Source organism: Phaethon aethereus, assembly GCF_964289735.1.
Source record: "Phaethon aethereus genome assembly, chromosome: 26".
Lineage (NCBI taxonomy): Eukaryota > Metazoa > Chordata > Aves > Phaethontiformes > Phaethontidae > Phaethon > Phaethon aethereus.
In genome coordinates, this window is record NC_138602.1 from 1,443,599 (window position 1) to 1,456,514 (window position 12,916).

The window sequence follows — 12,916 nt, forward strand, 5'->3', positions numbered from 1 at the left end:
GTCACAATGCCCTGGAATCAAACTTTAATCTGCACTGGAAGGCAAGAGCAAACATTCCCAAACATGTAGAAACGCACATCCAGGCACACACATATACACAGCCAAATCTGTGCATCTGTCTAGAAGCTGACAGCAGCTTTAATGCAGAGGATTTAGGCATTTAATTACTTGATTTTAAAACATAATTTCTTCCCAAGGTAAGCTTTTCTTCACTGTATCGCTTTTGTCAGCATTTGATTTATCGTATCTGAATGCAAAGCTTTTTTCCTTTTTTTTCCTTTTTTCCTTTTTTTTTTCTTGGGGCTTAGTAGGGGAAAAACTTGACTTTTAAAGAAAAAAGGGTACATTCGTGAGTCTTGTCACAACAAAATCATCCCTATGTCTGACGTGCCTTCCCTCAACTGGATGACATCTGAGTACTAAATTCCAGTTTGAGAGATGCTTTCCAAAGGCACCTTTCCTTACTGTCACAGGGACATACCTACTACAGGTCCTAAGGCCGGATCTGTGCGCCAGCAAGCCTACCTACTCAGAGCTTATGTCTGAAGGTAGGCCTGCTTGTCTGGGAGATTGCCAGCTTTTCCTCCTGCTTCGGTTTTCTGAGAGGTTGTAACTAAAAACCTCTGTGCAGCCTGTTTCCCCCAGATGTTGCTTGCCTCTCCCCCCTTCCTGGGGAACCTCATCCCGGAGCTTATTTTAAGGTTTTTGTCTTGCAGCCCCTTTTGCACAACTTTACACTTATTAGCTCATTTCTATTCCTCACTCTAAGCCTTCCATGTGCTAGTTTAAATGTCGTGTCCACTGCTGAGGAAGGAGAACAAGATGTTTGGTGTCCAGGGTGAGGATGAACGTGCTGCAGTGAGCAACGTGAATGGCCAGAGCTCATGGTGGTTTTCTCTTTTGATTCTTGTGAGTCCCCTTGACTTACAGGTCCACGGGTGTGTATTGGGAAGGTGTGGAGGATATTACACTTGCTGAGCCATATGACCGTGTTTCTGCATTTAGCTAATATCTGTGTTCTGCGTTGTAGAAAAGGTGAATAACTTCCCACCGCTGCCCAAGTTTATTCCTCTGAAACCATGTTTCTACCAGAATTTTGCTGATGAAATTCCCATCGATCATCAGTCTCTGGTGAAGAGAATCTACCATGTATGGATCTGTAAGTTGAATAAGAAACCTGTGCTGGAAAAACGTATGTGTTTAGTGAAAAAACATATGTCTCAATGACTTACATGCTTTACAGTTTTGACTGCAATTAGCTGATGAGAAACAGTGATTCATCTTAGAATACTGTAATATAACTTTATGCCCAAATTTTAAGCTGCTGTGCCTTGAATCTTTGCTGCAGAGCTGCTGTTGAAGAAAGGAGGGAGTATCAGTGCTAGAAAAGTCTATCAGTAAATTTGAGGAGGAAAAAGGCAGATGGCATTTGATAACCTTTATTAATGTCAAGTGATGTTTTACTCTCCAAAGTAGCCCTCTTAAAGTAATTCCCAATTCACCTAAACTAAGATGAATAGGACAATTTTAGGTAGGAAAATGAATGTGACTTGTTTGCTTGCTACCTGTCCCCAGCTTGCTATAGGAAGGCTAAAATGTTTGTGCCATCTACAGATTTCCCTTCCCAATCAAAGTAGTGTCTTCTAGCCATATGCTGTCTCTTCTTTAGCTGTCCAGAGCCCACAAAAACGCTCCCTGTCCTGCTGGAGAAGGGTGCTGATCCTCTTGGTCACAGCTGGCGATTTGCTGATATTGTGTACGAACAGACCTCCTGCCTCTGAGCTTCTGTTGTCTGGCTTAGCTGTTCAAAAGCCAGTAATGAAAATTGACCATTCTTCTCCAAGGAATGAAATCGGGTGAAAAATGGTGTGGCAGACCTAGAGAACCACAGTGAATGCTTTGGAAGATTAAAAATATTTTTGCTTTGCTTATCTTTTTTTCCCCAAATGCTTGTCATCCTATTTACCCTTCTCACTGAAGGAAAGCTTGTTTTCTGCCAGATATGCATTTGGTGGCATGTCTTTTATTCCAGATGCATAGGATGTGTGTATGAGAGAGATTTGTGTGCATAAATAATAGCATAATCTATCACTCCATTGTTCTTTCGTTATTTAGAGATGCTGAAATGAGCTCTGTAATTTTCTTGCCTGAAGAAACTGCTTGTCCCTTCAGACTAACTGGTTAAATGTTGCATGCTGTAAAGCTGCCTTTGTCTGCAACTCTTTCTAAACAAAGCGCCCCTCATTTAAGTTAATGGCAGGCTGGAAAGGTGCCAGCCATTTGGGCAACTTGTCTATGCATGGCTGAGGAGACCTGGCATTTTCACCAGGAGTTTTAAATTTCTGTCTGCAGCACGCTTTCTTTTGGGGTCTTTTTGGGATTGGATGGGATGGAGAGAGAGACACATATGGAGAGAAGACAGTAAACAAGAAAGGGCCACTGTTAAAAACAAACACAAAAGTCGTTGCTAGAAGGTGGAATGCTCATTACTTTAATTGGATGTGAACATTTTATTAAGGTGGATGGTGATTTGGGGAAACCTGTACCAGAGCTCCCACTACTGGAGAATAAACTCCTCCCTGACACGCAGGGAGAACCAGAAGTTCCTTAAAACGTTATAGGTGCTTTCGGCATGGTGGGTTGCTTTTTTAATTAAGCAATTTTTGGAGAATAAATGACTTCTGAAATTAAAAGCTTGAAGTACAGTTAATTACTGTACAAATGAAATTTAAATAAGTAAAATTCTTTCTTCCCACCAATATTAAGATACATCCAAGCCATTGTGTATAAAGCCTTGTTGTTAGCTACTCAGAAGAAATGGTCTTTGTAGTAAGGCAACGTTTTATTTTAACTCTCACGTAATTTGTGTGTCAGAAGCAGCAGCTGGCTTCAGATAATTTCCATTCTAGATTCTCCCGTGTTGTCACTACTATTTTACGACCACACAACTTCGTAGTTGTTTAGCAGCCTCTGAGCTGCGTGAAGGCAGGTGTGTCTGTGCCAAGAGGAGGAAAGAGAAGAGTCAGGAGAGGCCAGACTGGTGCTGGGCATCAGAGGACCAAGCCAGTGATGTGCAGGTGTGCTGCAGAGCCACCACATGTAGTGGAGCAAGGAACGGGCAGGGCATCTTCGCTTACCACGGGTGAAGAGAAATGCAGGGATTTAATTTTGACTAAAGAAATGTGACCAGGGTCCAAAGTGTCACTGTGAGCTCATCACCAGCTGGTACTGAAGCATCTCTTGTGTTTGGACCCTCTACCTTGTCATTTCTCTATCTGTGCTAAGGTTTTTTTAAGAGTTACCACCTGTTTTCCAAAATACGAGCTTGTAATTGGGTTAAGCCTCTTCAAGACTGGCAGAGCCTGGGGGGATGCAAGGATAGCTGCAGGGAGTCCCTGGAGTATTGAAGGGAGCACATAGAGGAAAGCGGGGAGCCCCTGGCATGGGGACTGAGCTCAGCCTGCGAAAGCTAGAAAGTATGCAGCCCCCCTTTGCAGTGACATTCAGCTTCAGGGAAAGGGGGGAGCAGCGTCACTTCGTGCACGTCTACTTAGCGCAGCACTGGTGCGCTCTGGGGGCCTTTGTCAACTGTTCCTTTTTATCAAAGTGGCAGGAACAGGGATGTGAAAGGGCCTTTAAGCCACCCCTGTGGTCCCATGTTCACAGCTTGATTGGAGTTTGCCTATCCCCTCGCTCAAGGCAGCACTTACAAGCCCTGAAGCCAACTTCCAGGCTTTCCTCAGAGCCCAGGGAAGCAGAGAGTGAGCCGCAAGGCGCTGTGCTGGCTCTGTAATAGCTTCTGAGGCAGCCTTGGTAAGCACGGAGACCAAAGTCATACTGAGACTGGGTGCAGGGCAGTGTTTTACACCCCTCACCTCTCATAAAGGGGTTTTGCTACAGATGGGCATTGAACCTTGCTCATCATTCATAATAATACTGGCCTGAGTCTTGTATTGGTCACACCGGTTGCTACCCAGCTCTCCATCCTTTGGCAGGTCCCAAAAGAGTTTCCTCATCCCTCTGCCGCAGCAGTCATTCTGGAGACGGATACGTCCGTGCTGCCGGCTCCTGGGGTCATGCAGGAACCTGTGACTTGCTTGGAGCGGCTGCATTATTGGGCTTGTTTCCCACTGCACTGTGGCCCCTCCCTATTATAATACCTGGTGTTTGTTTCTTTTTTTGCATGAAGTTATGAAACTGCACAACCTCATGTTCTTTCCTCTGCCCTCTTCACAGTTTACTGCATCACGCTAGTAGTGAATATAATTGCATGCCTGGCATGGTGGATCGGAGGAGGCTATGGGGTCAATTTTGGTTTGGCCATCCTGTGGCTCATCCTTTTCAGTCCCTGTGGCTACGTCTGCTGGTTCCGGCCTGCGTACAAAGCTTTTCGGTAAGTAGAAGCCCATGAGGTTTTGTTTCGGTTTTCTCTGGGAGAGAGATGTTGTTAGTGGGGAGTGCCCCTATGGAGATCTGACTGCCTGGGATAAAGACGAAGGACTTGATGTCTGAATGTCTTGTTTACTTTGAAACAAAGAAGAACGTGGCTACTTTTAAATACTAGATGTATGACTGAGGGTCACCCCCCTAGGATTGGAGATGAGCAGCAGCGAGTAGTTTGCCACTTCTATGAGGATGAAATTCATATTTTACTTAAGTATCTCAGGCTCAGCAGCACCCTCATATCAGTATAACATTAAGATAGATACTAATATGGTAAAGCTTCATTGAGGCTTATTTTGATGGAAGACTATTAAGTTATTAGTTTTCGAGAACTCATCTGTTTTTTGTCTCTAGATACTTGAGAGCTTGGCGGCTTTGCTTTTTAGATAAAAGCAGTTCCCTGAGGCGAGTCCTTCTGAAACTCCACAAATATTTAAAGCCATCCTACACTTTCACTTTAATTAATAATCATTTGCATTTCCTTATGCTTGCTATGGATCACGAGGCATTATTCAGACATTAATGCATAATGTCCCCAGCAGTTTCCAGCCTGATGTAGGGAGAGGAGGCACAGAGGAGGGGAGGGGCCCGCCCAGGGTCACACTGCAGGCCACCAGCAAACCCCACACACTAGTCAGGGATCTGGACTCTGAAGGTGAAGCTCTTTCTGGCTTCCCGTTACCAAAATACTCTAGATTTGGATTATTCACCAGATTCTGTGATGAGTTGGTTTAGATAACAGCAAAAGTAGCTGATGGAAATGGGAGTTGGCAGGTGGGGTCCTATCTATTTAGGACATGCTAAATTAGTTGTTTAATGCTCTTCCGAGTTTACACGCTGTATACCAACAGCACTGGGCAGTTAGTGCACTGGTGGTGCTTAAAACATCAGTGGCTACATCATGGAGTACAAGGGGAGGGTTATTTCTGATGCAAATGGAAGGCCACTGGATTGGATTCTTCTGAAAGTTTTAAGACATGAAAATAACCAGCTCTGACCTCTTGCCCTCTGGGACTGGGGTTTTGTCCCCATCTCTAGTTCAGAAGCCTGCGGGCCCCCGAGTGCCAGCTAGAGCTCTGTGCAAAGAGCAGTTTCCATTCTGAAGTCTGGGAAAAATTACTCCTCCCTGTTGACCTCCTCTGGGCTTCACAAGGAGCGTTTCTAATTATTTCTTTAATGTTGTTTGTGCAACTGAATACTGAAAGGTCCCTGAGGTTACTCTATGTAAAGACTTCTACAGTTAAAAAAAGAATAAGCCCTAGGGACAGGCTGGCAAGCCCAGAGATCATTGACTTTGACATCAGTTGTAGAAGAGGCTTGAAAAACACTGCAGTGGGGCAGCACTGTGTCTTGTGGGATCACAGCTAGTCGTGATTCAAGAAAGCGAGGTCCGTCCCACTTGCTATGCTTTTTCTGGGAAGAGGCAACCCTTCAATATTGGCATCATGTACCGCAAGGATGCTTTCGTAAAACCTTCGTCATCCATCTGTATCCAAAATTAAATTAGCTGCAGAGCTTTGGTGCTAGGGCAAAGCTGTTGCAAATCTGCACCAGAAAGCTGGATCAGAAATCACCTTTTCTGTGTATCCTCACTAATTCCCACAGATCCTTTCAAATGAAGACTCCTCCAGCCCTTCCAGGTCATAGTTGCAAGAGTCTGTTTGAAGGCTCAGCCTCGAGCCTAATCCTTGTTAATTGGATTATGATAGGCACTACTGTGAACAGTCCGTGTTTAAAGTATTTCTTTCACATTGCTGTACTCTAAGGTGATATTTGAAGGGTGGGCTCATGAAGATACTCGGGCATGGAAAATTTCCTTCATAGCATCTCTGTGGCCGTCTTTTGAAAATGGAAGGTAACCATACCAACACACGTGGCTCAGAGCAGCAGGGGTCTGGCTGGAGGCTTTTCCATTTGTCTCAGACCAGCCAGGGTCCACGGCATTGACCTCACCAGAGCCTGAGGTCCTGCCTCCCTCGTCTCCTCTTTAGGCATTCGGGGCTAGAATTAAAATACTAATAAACATTAAAATAATCATAAGAATTATTAAAATACTTTCAGGGTTTGAGCAGGAGCTGGGAATGACCGGAGCTCTTTTGTAAACTCCTCCTTGCACCAAGATGCCTCATAAGTAACTGAAGTGTTTTTTGTAAATCTGTTCTGTAAATCATGGGCCCTTTGAGTTCCTGAGAGAATGAGAATCATTTATATCATTAAAGATGATAGTTTGGGGAGTTTTTGATGTGTCTGGGCTTACAGTGAAAGGCTGGCTCATTGACATAGCTGGTTTAATGGGATGAAGATGTTCAGCAGCTCTGTGGCAGAGGCAAAAGTCAGGCAAGACAGTGCTGTGCCCCAGTGCACCCATGACTGAGAGACCGTGAATACCTTTTTGTTTGGGATCATATTCATGCTGCCTGTTACACCTGCATAAATTAAAGGACCTCACATATTCAGGACCCTCTCAACCTGTACGTCCTGGAGGTGTGGAGCCCGCAAAGATGCAGACACATGCATCTGCTCTTCCCCAGACAGGGTACCACCCACTTCTCTTTGTGGCTGGTTTTCCTCCTATTATGTCCCAGTGCTGGATTATTAACTGTTGGCATGCAAGCATGATGATGAGCAGTCACTGAGACATCCCCAGCTGGAATTCTCATGCCTGCCAGTGTTCAGGCCTCCTTGTGCCTACTTGCCAGTGGCTGAGCTGCACAGGTGTCAGGCTGTGCTGTCTCCAGATGTTTGGTCAGAGAAGTGATTCAAGCACTCTCTGTTCTGCAGGAGGCTGCCTCTCGTCATGTGTCATCATATATGCAATTACTTTGGTAGAGCAATTGCAGGAGCCAGGCTTATTGCAAGAGATTAGGCGCTGATGATTCATGGGTGTGCGTGCTTTCACTGCCAGGGAAAGAGGAGTAGCCTTCATTACACAGCTGTAGAGGGATCTCTTCTGAGGTACCACATTTAAGGGTTTGTACGTGATGGGGTCAAACATTGGTGTGAAGCGATGCGAGGTGCCAGTCTCCCTCTAACTTCCTTTCTTCCTTCGCAGGTCGGACAGCTCGTTTAATTTTATGGCCTTTTTCTTCATCTTTGGGGCACAGTTTATTCTCGCGATCCTGCAGGCAATTGGTTTCTCCGGATGGGGAGCTTGGTAAGCAGGATGCTCTTACAGTCTTACAGCTGAGCACTCGGCTGCTATGTCTGAGAATTTCAGGCTATGGGCTGTTTCCATGAACTTTTGAGAAACTGGTGGGAGGCTGTATGGGATGGAGTGGAAGAAGCTTTCTGTTTCCCTCTGTGGCATAATTATATCTGCTCTTGGAGTACACAGTTCTGTTCTCATTGCTGCATTGGCAAAAGTCGGTTATCTTCACCTGCTTGTTCTTTTTAGCACCTTCCTACAATATTCATTTCTTTTTACCATTTAACCAGCCAGTTTCAAGATTCATCTGATCCTGTCTTAGCATTGCCCTCAAATTATTCGCAGCACATGGTGAGCAGTGCATGATGACTCACTGTTGGCCTCTAGAGCAAGTATTGTGAGAATTGCCCTAAAATAAATGGGAGCATTTCAGTGTCTGTCTCTGGTTATGTTATAATTGTTTGGCATTTTAACTTTCTGTCTCTAGAGACTTGAGAGCGATTCCTGCTGAAACTACAAATATTAGAAAGTCTTAGCACCCCATATAGCATTTTGTTTTCTTAACTGCTGATGCTCTCCAGTTGCCCTACCTGGTTATTGCCATCAAAGGAACGGAGACGCACTGGAAATCATAGGACCCTCATGTTCCCTCTTCCTAGGTCTGGTCTTTGGACGCACAACCTCTGCACAACAAAAAGCACCTTGGGAATAAATCTTCTCTTCTATTCTCCAAGTCTGTGCAGCTGGCTGTCCCCTAAAGGTCTGAGACTGGATTAGCAAGGAATGCTGGCAAGCGAGATTTGAGATCTTGGGGAAATACCTGCCTGAGCTGCATTTAATTCTGTCCATTTTTTCCATTGTTCTTTTCATTTGCAAGAGCTGTAAAGATGCCTTGTAATTTCTGGGTATGAGTAAACAGTTTTTTCCAATAATAAGGGCACTTAAAAAGGAGAGCTATAATGATATTGTTTTTTTCTTTCTGTTTCTTCCAGCGGATGGTTGGCAGCCATTACTTTCTTTAGCACCAATGTTGCAGCTGCTGTGTTCATGCTGTTTCCTGCCATTATGTTTACAATGTCAGCGGTTGCAATGCTCATCTGCATTTTAAGGGTAGGTGCCTCAGATGTCTCTCTGACTTGGAGTATCCGCACTTTGGATCGCAATAATGTGAATAGGCAGCTTAGCAGCCACTGTAAGCCATTACTGCTTTTAAAGGTTTTATGGCATAGTCGGTTGGTGTCTTTCAGAGTATCTAGAGGACAGATCCAGATAACACAAGACAGCTGGGGCTGGATGTTGTCACCATTTCATGTGGCAATGTTCCTTTACGTCACTCAAAGCAAGCTTCATTGCTCATTGGGATGGTCACTGATGGGAAAAATGAAGCATCTTGAGATGGCCTGCAGTGGGGACTGGGTGGCAGTATGAGAAGTGGTCCTCAGTTCTCTGCAGAAAGAAGGATTTGGAGGTAGGGCTGCCTGGAAAGCTTCAGTAGACTGATGGCAGAGGAAGAGAGAAGACAGACGCCCTGCTGAAGCAGCAGTGTCAGTTTTAGAGAGGCTTCAGCCCACTGGCCTGGGTCGGCTGCCTTGCTGTGTGGGATCCCCAACCTCAATCCCAGGCATGCGACTGAAACAGCTTCCAAGTCTTGGATTGATATTATTTATTTGCACCTTTGTTCACTGTATTACTGTATTTTTTGTGCTTTTGTTCCTCGGAAATATGGCTCTTTACAGAGAGAGAAACAAATAGACGATACAGTACCAAAGTGATTATAGCTTTTCCGAGGAAGAGGTGTGGGCATCTATTGCTGACTTTCCGCTTGATCTCTCTTTCACTCATTAGGTACATAAAATCTACCGAGGGGCCGGTGGAAGCTTTCAGAAAGCTCAGGACGAGTGGAACAGCGGCACATGGAGGAACGCCCCCAGCAGGGAGGCCCAGTACAGCAATTTTTCTGGGAACAGCCTACCAGAGTATCCCACAGTACCCAACTATCCCCCGGGAAACCAATGGCCTTAAGCAGCAGCAGCTGCAAACTGCCTGGATTCTCTTCTTTTTGGTCTTTTTATTATTGTTATTTGAAAAGATCATTTGCATTCCTCCCCAAGCACCCCAGTCATCTTGGGGACTTTTTTGGTTTTTGTCTCCTCATCACTGCAGAAGATATGTGCTGTCAGCCCTTGCCACCTCTGGAACTCTGCACGGCCTTATCAGAAAGCTTTTTGTTTGTGTTGCGTTACCAGTATTTGCCTTGTTGCAGACTGAGGAACCAACCGTTCACTGCCCTTGCTTGAGGGAATCCTCTCATGACCATGTGTGAAAAAGGCTTGACCTCCTGACAACAGCGAACAGCACCATGATTGCCCCTTCCTCTGCCTCCCTGCTTAGTTTTCATCACATGCACAGCACACCGCCAAGTCATCTGTAACAAACGCAATCAGAGCATTAGTAGCAACTGATGTTTACTCTCCTGGATGAATAATCTGGAATTTTTCACTCTAAGGGAAATGCAACACCTAAATTGTTTGGTACTAGTGATATCGAAGGTATTTGTAAAATCTACAACTTCATTTGCTTGTGCTCTCTAGTAAAGAATCCTTTAGATAATGGTTCTTGCTGTGGGTGAGTGTTGTTCAGATGTGAAGTCTACAAGAGTCCTCATTTGCCTGGCTAGGACTATTGTTACGCTAGAAGTCTTGCTTTCCCTGCTGCCAAAAGGTTTTGCCGGATCTGTGTGCTTCAAAGGTGCAGATTCATATCATTTGGTTGATGGTTGCTTGCTAAAAGCCTGATTCAAACCCCACTGGAAACTACTGAAAAGCTTGCTGACACTGGGCTTTGGACCTGGCTAGCTGGGCGATGTTCACCCTGTTACAGGTGGGCAGTACGAGATCTCTGCGCCATCTAACTTGTACTTATATGGCATCCAGGTTCTGTGCTGACCCAAGAAATGCCCTCCTAGACACACCTTGCCCGGTGAGACACCCTTTTTTGTGGGCTCCAGCCAGTAGCTGGATGCAAGATAACTGTTGGTCTCAATGCTGGGGCCCCAGTGTGGTTTGGGAGCATTCTGTTACAATGAACAGTTTTCATTCTGCCTTCTACCAATGTAGTTGAAATCCAGACATTATGCAGTGGGGTCTGGTAGACCAAGGAAGGCTTGTTAGTCCTCGTAACTGCTGTTAACTGTGCAGACCTGGTCTGCACCTGTGTAGCCAGCAGCACTTTCCTTCCATGTACAAGCAGGGAGAGAGGGATTCTTGCCTTTCTCCAAGAATCAGCTAAAGACAGGATAAAGCTGTTGGGAGGGATTGTTTTCCCTGAGAGCTAGCATCCATCTTGACGTTCATCTCCATTCTGTGCATGCACATCAGGACTCCTGTAGCCTGAGCCATCCAGTTCCACTGTGTCCTACAGCGATCCAAGCAGCGAAGGCTGCAGTTTCTTCTTCTCCCTCAACAGCTTGCTGTGAATTTTTTCAAACCTGTCCAAACTGGGAGGTCAGTTCCCAATATTTTTATAGGGAGTGAGTGTTCAAGGTCTTTGGCTCTGAACATTTCAGCCAATGATCCTGCGAAGGACAGAGTGCTCCATTGCGGAGACGTGGGAGCTGTTGGGCACTCTGTGGGTCAGACCCAGAGCCTGCTGGGCTTGGCAGGCTGGTGGGTGGTATGACAGAGATGTTATGGTGTAAGTGGAGTCACTCCAAATTCATATTGAGTAACTGGAAAACAAAATTGGCTCCTGGAAAGGGATAGGGAGGTTGTCCTAGCTAGGTGGAATTGATTTGCAAGTGATCTTTTGAAAACTGTCTCTACATGTGCCTTAACTAATAAAATAATAGTTCACAAAGGAGAACTTTTCCTTCCCCATAGCCCCTGCAGAACTTCCCATTTGCTCTATTAACTTTTTCTGTGTCATACTGTAAATACAAAGTGAAGTACAGCTTGCATGACACCTTTGTTACTAGGGCCAAAGCAAAAGCAAACATGAATCAGGGGGTAGAGCCTCCCTGAATTTCTGTTTACAAGCAACACTGGCGCCCTGCTGCAGAACCAGCCTTTTGCTGGGTCTGGGATATTTAACGTGCTCCGAACATGAGGGGTTTTGTTTTTTCTTGCAAGTGTGCAATGTGCTTGTAAGTATGAACGCTTGAAGCCTTCTTAACAGAACACGACCCAGTCGCACTGTCAAGCTTTTAGGTGCCTTTGTCTTGTGTCAAGTGTAATTTTAAGTGTTCTTTGTCGCTTGCCATCAAAGCGATAAGTGTGATCAAAGTGATAAAAGAACTGCCTGTCGATTTTTAACTCCCTGGAAATACGATTGCACTGTGGGTGAGTGAGGGGAGGTTAATGGGGCCAAATGCGAGGTTGGCCATACTTGGAAGCCAGAACATGGTGCACCCGTGTACCGCGCTCTCTCCAGCCCTGCCCCTTGCCATCCTTAGCCTCTTGCCAAAATTTTTCATAAGCGATTAGTGTCTGTCTTTTTTTTTTAGTGTGTCAGGTTGGAGATTTCAAAGGAACCAAGAGGAGAAGCATTGCTAGGGACTCCATGTCCTGCTTTTCTCTTCCCACCCCCGCTTGGATAATCTTGGGGGCTGTTTTGAAGCACCAACCTTCAGTCACGTTGAAAATGCTTGATGCAAGGAGAAGGGATACTTAGGAGCCTGCCTGCCTAGATGGGTTGGAGCTGGACAGCAAAGTCGTGCCCCATTAGCAGTCACTACCTGAGATCTCTGCAGAGCTTAAATGAAGCTCTCTGGATGGGATCTGCCATCTTTCATCCCCCCACTCCATACTCTTGGATGCCAGAAACCGTAATTCCAGAAAGTTGACTCAACACACTGCCTGAACTACCGTGGCTTATTTTTTGGATGACTCTCTACGTTTTTAAATGTTTACATTAGATTTCTAAGACTTCTTAACACCATTAACCTGGACCTGGCTCCTGGTTTTGTTCAGCATCACGTGGCGTGTCTGTGTGTGATGTTTCATGTCACTTGTGGAGCTCTGGTTTCTGTTTGTGTTTTCCTCCTGATCACAAGACAATAAATGCTCATCCTGTGCTTGATGAGAAGAACTGGCCACATTAGAGAAGTGTGTCTGTTCCTAGGTAACCAGAGTTATCTGGCACAGGGAAATGGCAAAATCTCTATTTTCTTCCCAAGTCTCCCACCACATGTTGTTTTTTCCTTAGAAGAACAGCACATTTACGGATGAAGCTTATCCTTTGTGCTGGGGACCAGCACGAGTGGCATGCTGTGGCTTGTACTCTTACAGATGCCTGCTAAGTGTTTACCAAAGGTGTTGCCGTTATTTTAAT

General features: G+C 45.3%; 1 protein-coding gene across 1 annotated transcript; it reads left to right on the plus strand.

Annotated features, from left to right (window-relative positions):
- Nucleotides 1-789: 789 nt before the first annotated feature.
- On the plus strand, nucleotides 790-9,610 carry SCAMP4 (secretory carrier membrane protein 4; the record flags this gene model as incomplete). The annotated part of the gene is made up of 6 exons (XM_082010890.1): nucleotides 790-838; nucleotides 1,031-1,159; nucleotides 4,237-4,393; nucleotides 7,496-7,597; nucleotides 8,581-8,698; nucleotides 9,434-9,610. The coding sequence occupies 6 exons, from the start codon at nucleotides 790-792 to the stop codon at nucleotides 9,608-9,610; spliced, it is 732 nt and encodes a 243-aa protein (XP_081867016.1).
- Nucleotides 9,611-12,916: the final 3,306 nt, after the last annotated feature.